This window comes from Lemur catta, chromosome 8 (assembly GCF_020740605.2).
Source record: "Lemur catta isolate mLemCat1 chromosome 8, mLemCat1.pri, whole genome shotgun sequence".
Lineage (NCBI taxonomy): Eukaryota > Metazoa > Chordata > Mammalia > Primates > Lemuridae > Lemur > Lemur catta.
The window spans coordinates 62,262,426-62,280,506 of NC_059135.1; the positions used below are offsets into that span (position 1 = coordinate 62,262,426).

The window sequence follows — 18,081 nt, forward strand, 5'->3', positions numbered from 1 at the left end:
CCACCGAATTGTTCACTTTCAAAGGGTTGATTTTGTTATGTAAATTTCACCTCAATAATTTTTTTAAAAATTTTGTTTTTAAAAAAACAAAATTTATTTGTAGTAATTTTCAGTATAAGTAATCTATAATAATTATTGCATCATTTCTAGATTAGTAGACTCAAGCTTTTGATATAAGGAAATAGTATATTCCAGGAAACCAGGCTCTTGGGTGCTTTAGAAATATCTGTTTTGATCCATTTTCATTGCCAATAAGAGGAATATTTTCATTCTCAATTAGAGAAAAAAGTAAAATTTAAGTTATACTTATTTTAACCAGTTGCCACTCACATCACCACACCATTGTACAAAGCAGAGAGGAAACCCATAGGACTCACCCCCTCATCACTCCAGATCGCTATCATATGCCCCACAAGCACTCAAAATGCTTAAACAGTTCAAATCTAAGAAAATCATTTTTCTGACTCCCACATTCTGGTCTTCCAGCTTCCTGCTCAACTGCCCTCAGCAGAGCAGCTCTTCCAAAGAGACTTTTTTAAACATCCAGCCTCATCTTGCGTCCTTCTTACTGACAGCCCAGTTCAGCCCAGACAAAAGTATAAGGATGGACCCGTCTCCTTACACAGACCTGCCCCGCCACTGGGCTCTCAATCCTATGCTCTTCTAATGCCCTCAGTGAAATCTGTAGCCGTTGAAAAGGGCGAAAAGTCAATCGTGTGATACATCCAAAACTCATGGATCTGATTCTTAAAAAACGGAATTTCCACTGTTGCTTTGGAAAGCAGTTGGCAGTTCCTCAAAAAGTTAAACATAGAGTTATCATACAAGCCAGCAATTCTACTCCTAGGTATTTACACAAGAGAGTTAAAAACACAGTCCAGACAAAAATTTGTACATGACTGTTCATAGCAGCATTATTCATAATAGCCAAAAAGTGGAACAACCTAGATGTCCCGCAACTGATGAATGAGTAAACAAAATGTGGTAAATACATATAATGGAATAATTTTCAGCCATAGAAAGGAATGAAATACTGATTCCTGCTACAACATGGATGAATCTTCAAAATATTATGCTAAGTAAAAGACGTCAGACATAAAAGGCTACATATTGAGTGATTCCTTTTATGTGAAATGTACAGAACAGGCAAATATATAGAGAGAAAGTAGATTACTGGTTGTCAAGAGCTCGGAAAGAGTGGAAGGGGAGTGACTGCTAATAGGTAGGTTGTTTTCTTTGGAGGTGATGAAAAAGTTCTGGTATTAGATAGTGGTAATGGTTATACAATGTTCTGAATGTACTAAAAACCACTGAATCATACACATAAAAAAAAAAAAACAAACACTAAACTAAGAAATACTCCAATTGCCAATTGTTTAGTATTTAGATGTCTTGCTATCTTAGCTATCTGGTGGCTGTGAATGGATCCAGACAGCAGTCAAAGCAGATTCTGAGGAGCTTAGGGGATTTTGCATAAACTAGCAGACTACTTTGCCAAGCCTTGCTCTAGAAAGGCAGTGTGGTCTTATATTCAGATCCAGATGTGACTTTAAGCAACTTGGTTGCCTGTTATGAGCCCATATCTTGTTATTTGTAAAATGAAGACAAAAATAAATATTTAGCTTGCTGTGTATTGTGAAGATTAGACAGTAAAATACTCAGAGAGCTTTGCCTTTAGTAAAATGGCAGCTATTTTTTTTTCCTTAGGGGGCTTGCTTCTCATCCCTGAGTTGTAAAAAATTGTGGAAATTCTTTTCTATTCCACTCAAATTATCATTATTTTTAAAATCTGTTGCCTACAATCAAGTCTCTATTTGAATTACAGGTGAAAAATTTAAAAACAAAACAAAACAAAAAAATGTAAGCAACTAATCAGCTGGTTGGTGTTACATACTAATCACCCAGGTGCTTAGTCAGCTGTAGCTTGTAATTTATAATTTTTACTTGATTCTTTGCATCAATGCCAACTGTTCTTAAACAATACATTTACACTTATTTAGGACAAGTGTCCATAAAAACATTAGATTTAAATTTTGATGCTTGATGAGTCAAACCAATTTTTAAGACATTCATTGGATTATCTTTTTTTTTTCTATTCATATGCTTAGTATTTGTGGGGAAGGGGTACAGAAAAAGGTGTAAATCCATGGTCATGACTTCTACAGTTTGGTTGATCAGTGTTTATGGAGGAAGATGCTGGTGATCATGGACCAGATATATGACAGAGAGAGAAGGAAGGGAGGGAGGGAGAATATTTTTCTTCAGCCTTAGAAAGGGCTCACAGTTAAAAATTTACTGTACTCTATAGAGAGAAAGGGATTTTTATTATAATGGAAGTGAAAAGTCAGTTTTCATGTCCTCTGACAACATGGTAACAAAGCAGTGATTTGGTTTTCAGCAAAAGTCAGCATTAGAACACAGTACAGAGGACGTCTGGCCATAGAAATGTTTCTGACTGCAGCAATAAATTGTTTTGGTAATTTATTCCAAAATGAAAATGTAGAAATTCATTCTCTAGGCTTGAAGAATAAAATAGCCAAACAATGGATTGTAATAAATTAAATAAAGCTTTCCTTAAAAGTAGGATAGTAGTCTAGACAGCTTTATAAATTACTCTCCCCTCTACTGATATCATTTCAATATCATCAAAAAACTGAGCGTATCTTTACAATATATCTGATAAAATATGAATTGGCAACACTGAACAAGTTTCAGACAGGGGGCAAGTCTGATTACAAGGCATAATGAATAGGAAAAGTGTTTATCTCTCCGTTTTGCATTTTCTGCATTTTTTTTAGTGTACAGATTTCAAATTTTAAATTTCCTAATGGCTAAAGTTACTTCCTTTTACAGAAGACTTTAAAAATTGCAATGTTTTAATTGGTTCACATTAAAGACTCTTAGAAGCTTGAAGAAAAAAAGTCTTTCCAGATGAGCAAGAGGTTGGATAAGTGTAATGACATATGGTTTGATTTTTATAGCTACAATATGCAAAAAATAGTAGCATAACACATGTATTCAATGATATATATGTATTTATACATATAAATATATATTCTGCTTGTAAATTATGAGATAAGATTCTTTTGTACAAATATGATTTTGTTTTCTTTCTCTTTCTTTTTCCCTTTAGAAATAAAAATAACAACTGAAACTTAGAACAATTTTAAACATCTCATTATACCAGGGATCTTGCAAAAGATAAAATCAACGAATGCAAAGCCATGATGCCACACGGTCTCCTGCACAGACTTGTGAGCAGGCTGTCTACAGGGTCTTGGAGCCTCAGGGCAGGAAGACTGTCCATTGACCTTCTCATGGAATCTTCCCTCTACCCCAGCAGGCTTCCTCAGAATTGTTCCAGATGGATGGGTCAGGAACTGATTTTTAAATATCTCTCAGGAAGGGTATTTCTCACATCCTCTGGCAAACTCAGAACTTCCCTGGAAGTTCTTCCTTTATTGCCCTTGGATTCCCCCAAGCCCATTAAGTCACTCATAGACATGTGAAGGGCACTGGATTATTATATTCTATGTACTCACTCAACTTTTAAATTTTCAAAGGCTGCTGTTAAGTGACCTTCTACCATTTTCAAAGATAAAAAAAAATCTCAATTATTCAATAACTTTTCCCTAAAATGCTATACATAATTTTTTTTCATAAACATTATTATTATTTTATCTTTTGAAGGCTCATCACTTATTTTCAGAAGACCCTTGTTATGGAGAAGAGTGTGCTAACCTAGAAAGAGCACAGTATATTAAGATTAACTCTGAGATTGAAAATGGACCTCAAACCCCTCAGGAAAGCTTGACTGGTCACTACTGAAGTTTTATCTAACAGAGCTAAAGTGTAACCTAGGGACAGGTATTGAATAATATTGAGAAGAAGGCAGCTGCGATCTTGATTCCATTACCTTTAAATGGCAGCTCCGTCTCTCTGCCTTCATTTCCACTGCCTTGGGCTGTGCTGTCATTTTACCTCTCGGCTTCATTGCCACCAGGTGTCTCTGAACTTCACTTACTTTACCGAGCTAATACGAGTAACTGAAAGGTCCAACTCATAAGCCTCCCGAGTGACAACTGATTCATTAGTGCTGCTGCCCCATCCCTGCGATCATTTTATGATCATTTCATTTCAACTTTTTAGTGTGGAAAATTTCAAACATACATAAAATGAGCAGAACCGCACAATAAACCCTGTTTATCCATCAGCCAACTTCAACGATCATCAGAATTCTGCTATGCTTGTATCATCTGTACCTCCACCCACACCTCAGGCTTTTTTTTTAACTGTTCATTTGTTCCTTTTAGGTAAAATTTACATAAATTAAAAATCACAAATCCTAGCTGTACTATTTTGACAATTGGATAAACCTGGTAACGCATACCCTTATCACAATATAGAATATTTCCATCTCCCCAGAGAGTTCCCCCTCCCCAGCAAATCTCTCCCATCCTCTTCCAAGAAACAACCACAGTTCTGATTTTTTTTAACCTTAATTTTGCCTGTTCTTGAACTTCTATAAACGGATTCACACAGTATATGGTTTTTTGTGTCCATCTTCTTGTACGCAGCATAATGTCTGTGAGATTCATGCACATTGCTGCCTGTATCGGTTGTTGGCTCATTTTTGTTGTTGTTAAGTAGTATTCCATGGTATGAATTCTATATCACAATCTGTTTATTCTTTCTCTTATTGATGGATAAGGTGGTTCGGTGGTTTCCAGTTTTAACTATTGTAAATAAAGCTTCTTTGAACATTTTTGAACAAGTCTTTTTGTGGACATACGTGTTCATTTCTCTTGAATAAAATACCCAGGAGTAGATTGCTAGGTCAAAGGGTAGTTGTAAATTTAACTCTAAAGTTTAACCTTTTTCCAAAGTAGTGGTACTGTTACTCCTTTTTAAATTGCATATTTTGTTTTTGAGTATGTAATTTAATCAAAAGTTTAAAAAATCTAAACCACACAACATTTTATATATATTAATATATATACACAGAGAGAGAGGAGCAAAAAAGAGAGAGAGAGAGAAGTATTCCTACCCCACTACTCTACACTGCCTACTACAGGTAAGAGCTTTCATTGGTTTCTTGTGTATTCTTCCAATTTTAAAATGCACTTATGGATAAATAAACATATATTTCCTCCCTCCCACTTCTAACACAAAAGGTAGCCTACTATATACCTATTCTGCACCTTCCTTTTTTCAACTAACAACATATCTTGAAGTCTTTCCATATTGGTAAATAAATAGCTTCCTCATTCTTTTTCTAAACGATGCTCGATTGATGGCCCCTTGGCTTAGGTCCAACCTGTTACTATTATACACAACCTTGTATATACATCATTATGTATATATAACATATATATATATATATATGTATGTAGAAATCCATGTGGGATAAATTTTCAGAATAGTGCATTAGCCTTACTAGGCCAAGAGTTATAGGTATTTGTAATTTTGATAAATACTACCAAATTGCCTTCCAAAGGGGTCATAATCCTTTGTACCCCCGTGAGTAATGCAAGTCTGTGGGCAAATCACAGTGCACTGTGAACCTGGATTTTTGCCATTCTCAAATATTCCAACCGCAGTATTCTGAACAGCTACAGAAAATAAGCATACAGTAACCCCACACACTGGGAGGTCCTAAGCAGGACCAGCTACATAATTTGTGGGGCCAAAATGTGGAGCCTTGTTTAAAAATTATTAAGATTTTCAAGATAGTAAAAGCAGAACATTAAGACAAGCATGCAGCCCCGTGCCACTGCACAGGTTGTGAGCCCACGGAAATAATCCTTAGTACTAAGCATCATAAAGAAGTCATAATGACACTAGTCACATAAATACAGGGCTACCTCTTTCCCTGCCTCATGTCTAAATAACCAAATAATGCAATGATGGGAGTTAAAGGCCAAGTCTAGAGGCTGGTGTTGAAACAGTCATTGGAGGAAGATCTGCAAGTCCGAATTGCACTTGATGTTTGACTTAATTTCTGACGATACAAAAAGAAGAAGCCTGATTTACCTCTCCTAGAAAGGAGAGCAGTTCCCTATACAGTGGGATTCCTAATGCTCCTGCAGCCTCAGAATGCTTATCATCATGGTATTAAGGGCCCCCAAGAATCAGTGTTGGTGGGCTGGAGGTGAAGTTAGAGAAAATTTCTCGAAAGAATTTGAGATAGTCACTTCTAAAATAATAGAAAGCAAGTTGGGTGGACGGGAAGAAAAAGATTTAGTAGTGAAATATTGGGAGAGGGTACTTACTGCCAGTGCTGTGTTATGGGCTTTGTATACATTATCTGCAGAGTTCCCTTCTTAGGGCTGCTCCACAGTGTCTGAAAAGGAAGGAGAGACAGAGACAGAGACAGACAGACAGACAGAAACAGCTGGACAAAGAGACAACAGGAAAAAATAAAACTGAATCTTCCAGAACAATTAATAAAAATAGGGCTAACAAACTTACAAAGATTATCGCCAGAGAGAAAGACAATTTAATCATATATTAAACCAATCTACATTTTCAAGCCATTATTGCATTTATGTGTCATTCTACTGACCCAAGGCTTGACACCTTTCTCTGCTCTTTTACCCCCTCTGCTGGTAGTGCCAAGAAGCAGTCCTCAGATCAAAATACCAGCAGTAGCAGCAAGGTGATAAAGTAAGATGGATATTTTACACAGCTGTGCTTGTCAAACTTTAATATGTCCATGAATTGTTAAAATACAAGATGAGCATTATATTCTGCATTTCTAGCAAGCTCCCAGGTGATGCTTGTCCTTGGACCACACTTTGAATAGCAAAGCTTTATACCATCAATAATCACCAGCACAAGAACCCGTCAGTGACATCTACCAACTTGACATGGAACTGATCTCTATGGCCTTTAAGTAGCTCTACATCCATCAGTTGGTCTGATGCACAAATTGAACAGTTAAGTTCATTTGGAATATTTCTCCAGTTGCCTCAATGATTTACCTCCATACAAGTCATCAATTATATCACGAATTTGATTATATTGGAATATTGGAATCTAGTTAGAAAGTGTTGTGACGATTTTGTCATATGGAATAAGATTTTAATTTTCAAAGAGACATTTACTCACCCTCTCATTTTACAAATCAGGAGGCAGAGGCACAAGGAGAGTATGCGACTTGCCCAAGGTCATGTGTTTTGTTGGTAGCAGCAAAACTAAAATCTAATGATGCTGACACTAGTGCTCATACTGTCTGCCCAGATTATTTCCCACTTCTCTATTTCTCTAAAGTGACCAAAATCATATCTGCGGAATCTTATAGATTAGTAAAGGCCTATGTGGCAGGTCGCAAAAATCAGGAAATATGATAGTGTCAGTCTCATCTCAACAGTTTTATTCACATGTCATTCCTTTGTAACTTAGTACCCCAGTCTCTTAACAGTAAAATTAGACTTTAAATATACATTAGAAGAACAAAGAAATCCTAGACTCCACCTTATTAGCTTCACCTATCTTTTATGTTTAATCTTCATTATGCTTCATCCTTTCTACCTGAATCCAATTTATTAAAACAGGACACATTAATTCTTAATGACCTTCTTAAATTTCCCACAAAAATAACACAAATTAGTTCCATGTAGTGGGAATTAATGAGAGGATTTTTAATAAGTATGTGTTGAATGAATTATTTGCTATTTGGGTAGATGAATGAACGAATTGATTATTATATTCAGGTAAATTCATCCTGGCTAAGTAGCACACCAAAGGACTAGGAAGAACCTCAGATGAGGCCCTGCACAAAATGGGCTGGCCATGGGCTCTGTAATTTCAAGGTCTTTTGTCTTCAACATTGAAATTTAGAGAATTTAGAGAACTTAAGTGGTTTTCATGCCTGAATGAGAGTGGAAGATGAATTTCCAAAATGCTGTTTCCATTCCTAACCAAAAAAGAAAAAAAAAAGAAAAACAAGGCACAAAAGTAAATAAAAAGTTTCCTGGTCTCTGAGGTCTCGCCCAACATACGCGTAGAATGCAGATGAGCAAAGTGAGTAGGCGAGGGAAATCATTTGTAATAAAAACTCATTATTTACAGATGAGAAATTTATATTGTCAGCATAATATCTGTGAGGCTAAACAGAGCTGGAGAGTATATAAAGCAGTGCACTCTGGAGCAGAAGTGCAGAGCTCAGGACATCAAGCACGTCCCAGGTCCCCGGAAAGGGCTCGCTCTCTCTCCGTCTGCTCTGGCCAGTCCGCCCTATCCGAAGGTAAGATTAATATCGGATGATTGTAAAATTTTAAATCCTGTTTTGGGGACAGTACTTCTAAGGGAGAAAAGTATTATGAATTAAAGTGTTATTCTTTCATCTTATACTTTATTGCTAATAATATGCAGGGAGGAATTGAGATGAAAAAAGTTGTAGCAAATACATTTACATGTATTTTAACATAGTGACGCTCCAGAGTGAGTCGGAGAAATAATTTGATATAAAGAAATAAATTAGAAAAACAAAGATTCAAATCAATGCCCTTGTTAACAAGACTTAACTGTTATGAGAACTGCATTTTAAAATAAGTGGTAATGTTTTGAAAAATTGTTTTTCCTTGGATTTGATAGACGTGTATTCTACTTTGAACAGAAGGCACCTTTTAAATTCTGCAGAAATGTGTCCATTAGAGAGACTGTAACAGCAATTGCTCTTTAGCAATTAAAACCTCTGGTTTTCCAAAAGAGCAGATTCAATATCATCTTTCAAATATTCAAATTTCTTATGAAAAGCCTATCAGAAAATCAAAGTCCATGAAATCAGCTTTTTGTAAATAAGACAGCACACTTGGCGCAGAGAACAAGTGTCATCTATTACTGGGGATTTCTTTGGCTGGATCTAAGCAAAGCCATAGACTAATTATTTATTGTGTATTGAGGACCAATAGTAATAAAATCTAAAATAGCTACACTCTGGAATAAAATTTTAGTACAACTTTTTAGAAAGAAAGAATCAAATGTTCTAAAGTACCCAGTTAAGCTCCTAAAAACAGGGGAAAAATTTACAAAGATCCTCAATAGAGTAAATGATTAAGTGGCTTATTTTTTCCGCGCAAGCTAAGGACCTATTAGATGAAATGAGCTAACCAGATTAAAAAGTATTTATGCGTCCTATAATGCCAATGTATTTAGGGATACAATATAATGTCTTCTTTCCTAGGTCTAAGATTACTCTTTCTAAAAGACTTCCTCCATTTTATTGTTATTGTATTTTCCTTTTAAATTCGAGCAGAAATTTGTGGTTCTTACAAAACTGCAGACCTCCTTAGACTACCTCAAGAGGGGAAAAGTAATTGGAAGTTATTTTCTTACTGAACAAGATTTTAATACTAAAATAACAAACATTTCCTTTCTCAGCACTGGTATTCAAACAATTAAATAACTCTATCCTTAACTTTTTTCATGATTCCATAGACTTCCCCAAAATGAATACATGAGATTTTAAAGGTCAGTCTTTTCTTTCAGTAGAATTCATTTGATTGCTTGTACTAGACATCAAACGCTTATTTCTTTATGTTTGTTTGTTCTTTCATCAGCTCCCAAAGTGGCAGAATCACACCTGCTCTGAATCTGCCTCAATGGAACATAACAGGAGATACTGGAAAACCTTTAGGGATTTTGGGTGGAAGGAAGGAATTACTTAGGACTGAATTGAGAGTTTTCACTTTTTTACAAGAAACTTTCCAATAGTGGCATAATCTTAAATACAAGTGCTTGCTTTAATTTTTAAATATTCCTGAAAGCATGGATATTATAATTGAGAGTTATAATCAGAAACACTACCTAAATATATGGCAAGGTTTCCAAAGTTTGCCAACTGTCTAAACTGAAGCATAGCAAAATGCCAAATTAGTAATTTAATGTTGATGAATGAAGAAAAGTGAATATATAATTCCTATTATGCTGCTTTATCTAATTGGTCACCTAATCTACAAAAATTTGAAGAAAAAAATTGCTGCAGGTATTATATTCTCTATGGTTTAGTGCCAGAGATAGATAGTAAATATGGCTAGGATGTTAAAGAAAAGATTGATAGATTAAAATGATAATATTTGTAAAATCCTTATTCCAAACCAAATGTCATTTGCTAAAAATACTCATCCAAATTATTTATGGATAAGCATAATCAAATTGAAATGCCCACTTCTCAAAACAAAAAACAAAAAACAAAACCACTGTTGGGTTTGAAAGTAGCAGAGAGAAGCCCATGACAATACTGTACCTGAGGTTTCCAATTAGAAAATAGAAGAGCTGCTCTGTGGGGACATTCTGCCCCCACAATCATTTGGTCCCAGTCCCCATTCATACTGCATTGTCAAGTCCTTGGCATCCTATGACTTCATAAGGCATCTGCTTGTGATACAAGAACAAGCAATCAGGTATATTCTACAACCAGGTCTATGGTGTCACTTGCAGTGAATGACATGCCCTGGACTAAGTCCAATTTTAAACCAACCTGGGGACTTCCAAGACTTCAGAAGCAAGTGCTAATTTTCTTTTTGATAGTGATCTCTTAGTTTCTTAGTTGTGATTGTTCACGTTGCCAGAAGCATTAGTTCTTGTTGCAAATTGCTTGTCTTTAAAATGATTTTTTCCCTTTAATTTAGAACAGGTCAAAGCACCCTAAAATACCTCAAATCTGTTGGCCGCTTTATAATTACAAAGTCTAGACCAAGTTACACTATTTAAAATATAAATGAATAATACATCTGAACCGACAGCTGGTATGCCAAGTTGTAGCCTGAGGCTGCTTTAAGATGGTTGAAATGCAGTATAATGTAAATGCTTGGAAGTGAAGGACTATTAATTGAAAGCCAGACTGATAGTGAAGGGGGTGGCATGATGGATAAAGTGCCATTCAGGCTAACCATATGTAGCATATCATCTACAGTGGGTATTTTAAATGTTTATCGTGGACATTTTTAATTTCCAGTCTGGAAATGAGCCTTCTAATCATTAACAGAAGTGTCCTACATTAATGAAAAAGCTTAATGGTGGAATACCTCTTTTGTATACTTTCTTGCCTCCAAAAAATCTGGGGAAAGAATATAATCCACTATTTGAAATTCAGCTGGAAATATAATCAGAATAAAATTGATAACTAGCTTTTTCTTTCGATTTATGATATTTACTTAGTCAAAACAGAACTAATTTAGCCTGACATGTTTAAATATGGTTGTCTGTTTCCCCACACCCCCACTCTGCGTTCTGACAGGCAGCAAAAATGAAAAGCATTTACTTTGTGGCTGGATTATTTGTGATGCTGGTACAAGGCACCTGGCAACGTTCCCTTCAAAACACAGAGGAGAAATCCAGGTATTGAATCTCTAGATTTGAGCTAACACAGCATTATGGTTAGTATAAAGCCTGTGAAAACTATGATTAGTGAATAGGGTCTTAGTAATTTAAAGTAAATACTCTGCACAATTTTTAAATGTTTAAAGTTGCATTGTGATAAAGGCAGACTTTTCTGGAGTATAGATTAGAGTGTGTTTTCTCATAACCAAAGGGGCAGGAAATATTGAAAAACATGGGGAATTATAGTTCTTTGATTTCTTCAGAGGATCCTGTTTACCCATTCATTACTCACACACTACATAGTAGGTTATTTTAATTATTCACACTAACTCTTTTTTCTTTTTTCTTCCTTTTTAAAATAACATGTTTCTTGCTAATTGTAAAAGTCATACATGTTCATGATGGAAAATATTAAAAATATGCAAAAAATGTTAAGTACTCAGAATTCCACTGTTCAAAGAAAATTGTTCAAAATAAAAAGTTGGTGTATTACTTTCCTGTATTTTATATATACTGTACATAAATATCCCTCAGATCATTATATTGCCTCATGATTTTTCTTTTAACACTGTACTATTAGCTTTTTATTATATCATTGCAAATTTCTGTTTAATGCAAATGTAATGTAAGGCTGTATACTATTTCATCTCATAAATGTATAATATTTATTTAACTATTCTTCTTCTATTGGACACTAAGAGGTCTTCAAATTTCACCACAAAGAATGCTGCAAATAACATTTTACATATACACTTTTCCCTACATTTCTTACTATTTTTTGCAGATAGATTTCTAGTTGTAGAAATTCTGTCGAAGGGTTTGAATGAGTTTAAACCTTTTATAATATCTTGCCAACTTGCTTTCCAGAAAATTCATACACATGCACACTGCCATCAGCAGTATAGAAATGCTCCTCACAATCTCCTCCCCAGTATTTAATCTTTGCTGATTTGACAGGTAAAAATAGTATTTCGTTTCTAAGTACTAATCACATTGACTATTTTCCCATATATTTACCATGCCAACCAACTGTTGATTACTGGCATATGGATTATTCACTATACCATTTCAAATTAGCAAGTATCCTCTTTCTTGTGTTTTTTTGAACTTTCAGTTGTCTTTCTTCCACTATTAGCTACCATGTAACTAGGTAAACGCTCTGTTTTTATACTAATACATGTGAAACAGAATTGAGTACATAAATCTGCTTCCCAAACAAATGATTTGAGATTCTTTATTCTTTTAAAATATTCAGATCACTGCTCTCTTCTATCATTATTAGCATAATTATGAGTAGATTAATTAGTTAAAAGAGATTTATTTAATCCTATTTCAGAAAAAAAAATAAGTCAGTTGAGAAACTCATTACTAGAATTTGGAATAAGAATGTCTTTGGCCGGGCGCGGTGGCTCACGCTTGTAATCCTAGCACTTGGGAGGCCGAGGCAGGTGGATTGTTTGAGCTCAGGAGTTTGAGACCAGCCTGAGCAAGAGCGAGACCCCCGTCTCTACTAAAAATAGAAAGAAATTATATGGACAACTAAATATATATAGAAAAAATTAGCTGGGCATGGTGGCGCATGCCTGTAGTCCCAGCTACCCGGGAGGCTGAGGCAGTAGGATCCCTTGAGCCCAGGAGTTTGAAGTTGCTGTGAGCTAGGCTCACGCCATGGCACTCACTCTAGCCCAGGCAACAGAGCGAGACTGTCTCAAAACAAACAAACAAAAAAAGAATGTCTTCAACTATGTTAAAACTATGAGATTCCCATGACAAGCTAAGTAAGATCTCTCTAAACTACCTACTGAAATATTACTGCTTCCTCTGGTCCTATGTTTCGTAGTTAAGATGCTTCTCAAGTGAGTTCACCCTCAAGGGGAGATTTATGGTGCACCAATCCCTGTTCTTCACAGATCATTCTCAGCTTCCCAGACAGACCCGCTTGATGAGCCTGATCCGATGAATGAAGACAAGCGCCATTCGCAGGGCACATTTACCAGTGACTATAGCAAGTACCTGGACTCCAGGCGTGCCCAAGATTTCGTGCAGTGGTTGATGAATACCAAGAGGAACAGGTAAGAGTCTAAACCTGGTCCAAAACTTGCACATACATATACTAAATATGTGTACAATTTCTCCTGACTTTCTTAAGTCATCATACGCACCAAATAGTGCCCATAAACACTTTCAATTTTGATGATTGTCAAGGTTGAAGATGCTATACTTTGTATTATGCCTCTGAATGTCTCACCCCTCACCCCTCCAAACCTCTTATGCACCCTACAATGTGACATAGACTTTAAATTATCTTCCCAACTGCAGTCTTAGCAATATTTACTTTCTTACCCATTTTCTCTTAAAATTGAAAACTGACTTTTGTAGACCTGCAGAGTTAAGAATCTAATTTCTACGAAAAAAATAGAGCAAATATAACATTCCTTTATGGGGTTCAAACCCATGACTACGATCACATTAAATTATCCCCTAGCCAAGGGTAAGGAATGGAAACAGATGCATTCCTTTTCTTGTAGAATAAAATCTAAGATATGCATTTAAAATTACAGCCTAGCTGCACAGCATAAAGAGAGACGGCAGCAAATAAGAACACAAGCCTATCGTAAGGCATACATTTTAATGCTGGATTTTCTTTGACGAGTGTTGGGGTTTTTGCTGCATCTAGGCTACTGGAGGAAATTATCCGCAAGGGTTTCACAGAGATGGTGGAATTTCACAATTTTTTTGGAGGGTGGCCCACAAGGGGAAGGAAGTTGTGCATACAAAGTAGCTGAAAGAATCTGAAAATCAGGAAAAGGACATAGATTTGTCTGGAGAAAATGGAGAAAGGAGCGGGAGTGAGAGAGCGAGCGCGAGCGCTCGAGCAAGCAGGAGGAATAGGAGAAACAGAGTTGGTAACCAAAGTTTCTTGAAGCGGAGGGTACAGCTGCAGGAAGATGGCTGTCACGGTCGGAGCCGAACTTGGGAGAGGTCCCTGCCAAGGACTACAGTGAAATGCGAGAAATCGCAAATTTATAAAAATGAAAACAACTGTCCTCATCTTCTAGAATGGGAATGCCACAACTTGGTAAATTAATGTAAAGCAATCCTCACTCTTAGGCAGCGTCTGCTAAGTGTTTCAGATGAAATCTTGCAGGGGTAATAGTAACACATCCCGGGCAGACTGAGCGCGGCTGACAGCTCACCTCCACAGAGCGCTCTGCTCGCGCTCGATGCTGACATGGGCTCAGCTCCTGTGCTTTCCTCTTTGCTAGCAGAACACATTTTCTTGAATCTATTATCATGTGGCCCTTTTGATGACATTTTGAGATAGTCCTTTGCTTTCCCTTGAATCAATTAACTAACTCTGACCCCATATTTACTAATAACAAACAGCTGCCTTGCTGGCTAGCATAGCACAGTAGATAGCTCTACCCATCAAGACTACAGTAAAAGAGATGCAGCTTTAGTAACCAATGGCAGAGATACTCAGGGAAGGTGGAAATGGGAATGCCAGGAAAGGGGGAGAAGTTAGCCTTCCTTCACTGTAATTAGCCCTCTCCCACCAACCTGCAATCCAGACAAGCAATGTAGCTTCAAGACGAATCCCCTAGCCACTCCTAAACTTCCTACGCCCTTTCTACATAGAATCCCAATCCCAAAGTTGCCACTACTTAAAGGTGAGAACCATATTGCCAAAGAGACAGATCTTCAAATTAACTTTCACATTTCTTTCAGGAATAACATTGCCAAACGTCATGATGAATTTGAGAGACATGCTGAAGGGACCTTTACCAGTGATGTAAGTTCTTATTTGGAAGGCCAGGCTGCCAAGGAATTCATTGCTTGGCTGGTGAAAGGCCGAGGAAGGCGAGAGTAAGTCTGTACATTCTTATTTGACATTTTTTTTTTTTCCTTGATGCAGAAAATTTAAGACTCCAGTCTTTCTGGGTCTAGAATACAGAAGCAATTAGTATAGTCTTACAAAGTAAGGAAATTACTCCTATTGGTGAAAAACAGTATAAAATAAAGTCTAGTCCACATTATTTTTGGTAGGGAGTATTAAAATAGAGATCCAGGTTACATTTTTATTTCTTATTACAGTTGTGTTATAACTAGGTATGAATTTCTTGTCCAAGCCAGGACACCTCTGAAAGTAAATGCTTTTGATAACTACACTGAGACAAGTTTAAGCTAGGACTTGCCCAGGAAAGCTGTAGATAAGGAAAAAAGAAGAAATAATGCAAAAACTTTAAATATTTAAGTATTTAAATAAAACTTTTAGTATTTAAAGTTTGACTTTAAATATTTACATATGTGATCAACATATACTTATGTATCAACAAACAGATAAAAATGTGATGAAGACTGCAAGGAACCATATATAAGATATTAATAAAACAATAAAGTACAGATATGCAGAAATATTCATGTATTTAACAACAACTTTTTATGGGGCTATCATATAGATACCCATTAAATAATCAAAGTTGAAAATGAGACTGTTAGTTACTTGCTTGGATTTTAACACAACCAGACAGATCCCTGAACCATCTCATTTTCTTGTGACCATTTTGATTGGCATTTGAAATATGGGAGCCAAGAAATTTATGTTCAACTTTCATTTTTAAAATAGATTTACAACCAGCGTATTGAGACTTAACAAGATCTCAAGATGAAAGGGAACTAGTATTATGGCTGATTTTTAAAACATTAACAATCTAACTTACAAAACCAATGGTAAAATAATTGCTTACACTTGAGGATATTTTATAGTATTTTAAAGGGATACCAAAAGGTCTGCTATGGAAAACAAGTAAAATAAAGTCTAATATATACCAAGTTTTAATCCCTTAATACTACATTTTACAAGGCTGTTCTGACAATCTCTTGTTTTATGGGATATAACATATTTTGTTGAATTACGGACAACTTAGTCTCAACAATAGCTTCTGTGTTGCCAATATACTAAAATCTTTGAAGCAACCTGAAATATTAAAAAGGGCATAAAGTTACACAGGCTTGGTTTCAGATCATAGCTCTGCTACTTTATATTTTTCCAACAGTCACCTGTTCACCTGGGTTTTTGAGGCGTTTCATAGCAGGCCCTCTATAAACAGAATTCTTTACTGTTTTCCCAATGACACTTGTGCATGTTACCAATGCTAGGCAATTCATAAGCATTTACTGAAAATGTCTAATAAAACACTAATTTTAATTCTCATTTTCTTAGTTTCCCAGAGGAAGTCACCATTGTTGAAGAACTTGGCCGCAGACATGCTGATGGTTCTTTCTCTGATGAGATGAACACAGTTCTTGATAATCTCGCCACCAGGGATTTCATCAACTGGTTGATCAAGAATAAAATCACTGACAGGTGACTGCTTTTCAGTTAATTCTGAAGACCATGAAAACTTTTATAAATATTGTTTATCATACTGCTCTCCATGTGGGGGAGAGAGTCTTTCCCTTGCATTATGTAATAAAAATTATGCATGTTTAAATTATGTGAGAATACATTATTATATTTGTTTTTTATCATGACAGTTTTTATCCATTTACTTATTTATTCCAAAAATGTTTACTATCTATAAGAGAGAAGTCACTAGGAACACAAGTATGAATGAAAAATGGAGGTGTTAAATTATTCACACATTAATGTCACATTAAAAATTGCTATGTGTGCTGAAATTTTAGCACAAAGGTGAAAGGTGAAAGGCAGTATATATAGTATTATGTACTTAATAAGCATAGTAGTAAAAATTGAACACCAATTTTTGAATACCAAAATAATCACTTATCTTGATGTTATTTTAATTGTTTTTATAATTATTCATAAATCTTTATTTTTTTCATAGGCAGACTTTAGGATAAATAATCTTTACATGAAAATATTTAAAGAGTCCAAAGATGGAGGGATTTACAGATGAAGGGATTGATAAATAATTTTTATCAAAATAAATCATTGAAAATTTTCCTGTATAAGTTAACTATATCATCTGGTTATTATAGTTATGTTAAATCATTGTCTTTTGTTTTTTATCTCTAGGAAATAAGTACATCACTGTTCAAGACCATCTTCACAACATCGCCTGCCAGCCACTTGGGATGTTTGAAATTTTAAGTTCTGTAAATTTGAGAGGTGTATTCTGAAGCCATCTCATTTTGCATGCCAATAAATAAATTATCTTTTAGCATTGTGTAGCCAAAAGATTGTAAATGGAATAAACTATTATCAAAATATTGCTAAAATATCAGCTTTAAAATATAAAAGTGCTGGATTCTCTTATTTTCTTCTTATTTTGGATGAAGCACCCCAACCTGTTCACTGTTAGCAATGAAATTATTTTTCTAGGATATAATTTGTAAATGTAAATTATTCCAATCACAACATATCTGCATTACCATAATAGGAGAAGGGAAGAACTGGTAACCACAGTGGTAAAACTGGAAAGAGGATTTTCTTCTTGAAACCTTTGTCATAAAACACTGCTTTCAATTTATCAAAGACACACTTAAATAAAATTTTCAAGCTCTTTACCATTGTCTGTTTTCTCTCTATAGGCTCCCCTTCCTCATGCCCCTACTCCTCCCCCAAACCCCTCCTTCCTAAGCCAGTAGCCCACAAGTCAAATGTGGTGCCTAGGCATGACTTCATGTTTTGAATGGCTGCACAGTATTTTAAAATTTTGAGCCAACATTGAAAAATCAGAATCTTTCATATAAAACTTTTGATTTCTGGCTTCTCTTGAAAACGTAGGTCAT

The 18,081-nt window shown here is 35.6% G+C and overlaps 1 protein-coding gene across 1 annotated transcript; it reads left to right on the plus strand.

Moving 5' to 3' along the window:
* Nucleotides 1–11,240: 11,240 nt before the first annotated feature.
* On the plus strand, nt 11,241–17,851 carry GCG (glucagon). The gene is made up of 5 exons (XM_045559042.1): nt 11,241–11,343; nt 13,236–13,397; nt 15,055–15,192; nt 16,550–16,693; nt 17,366–17,851. Exons 1-5 carry the CDS (start codon nt 11,252–11,254, stop codon nt 17,370–17,372), a joined length of 543 nt encoding a protein of 180 aa, XP_045414998.1. The 5' UTR covers nt 11,241–11,251; the 3' UTR covers nt 17,373–17,851.
* Nucleotides 17,852–18,081: the final 230 nt, after the last annotated feature.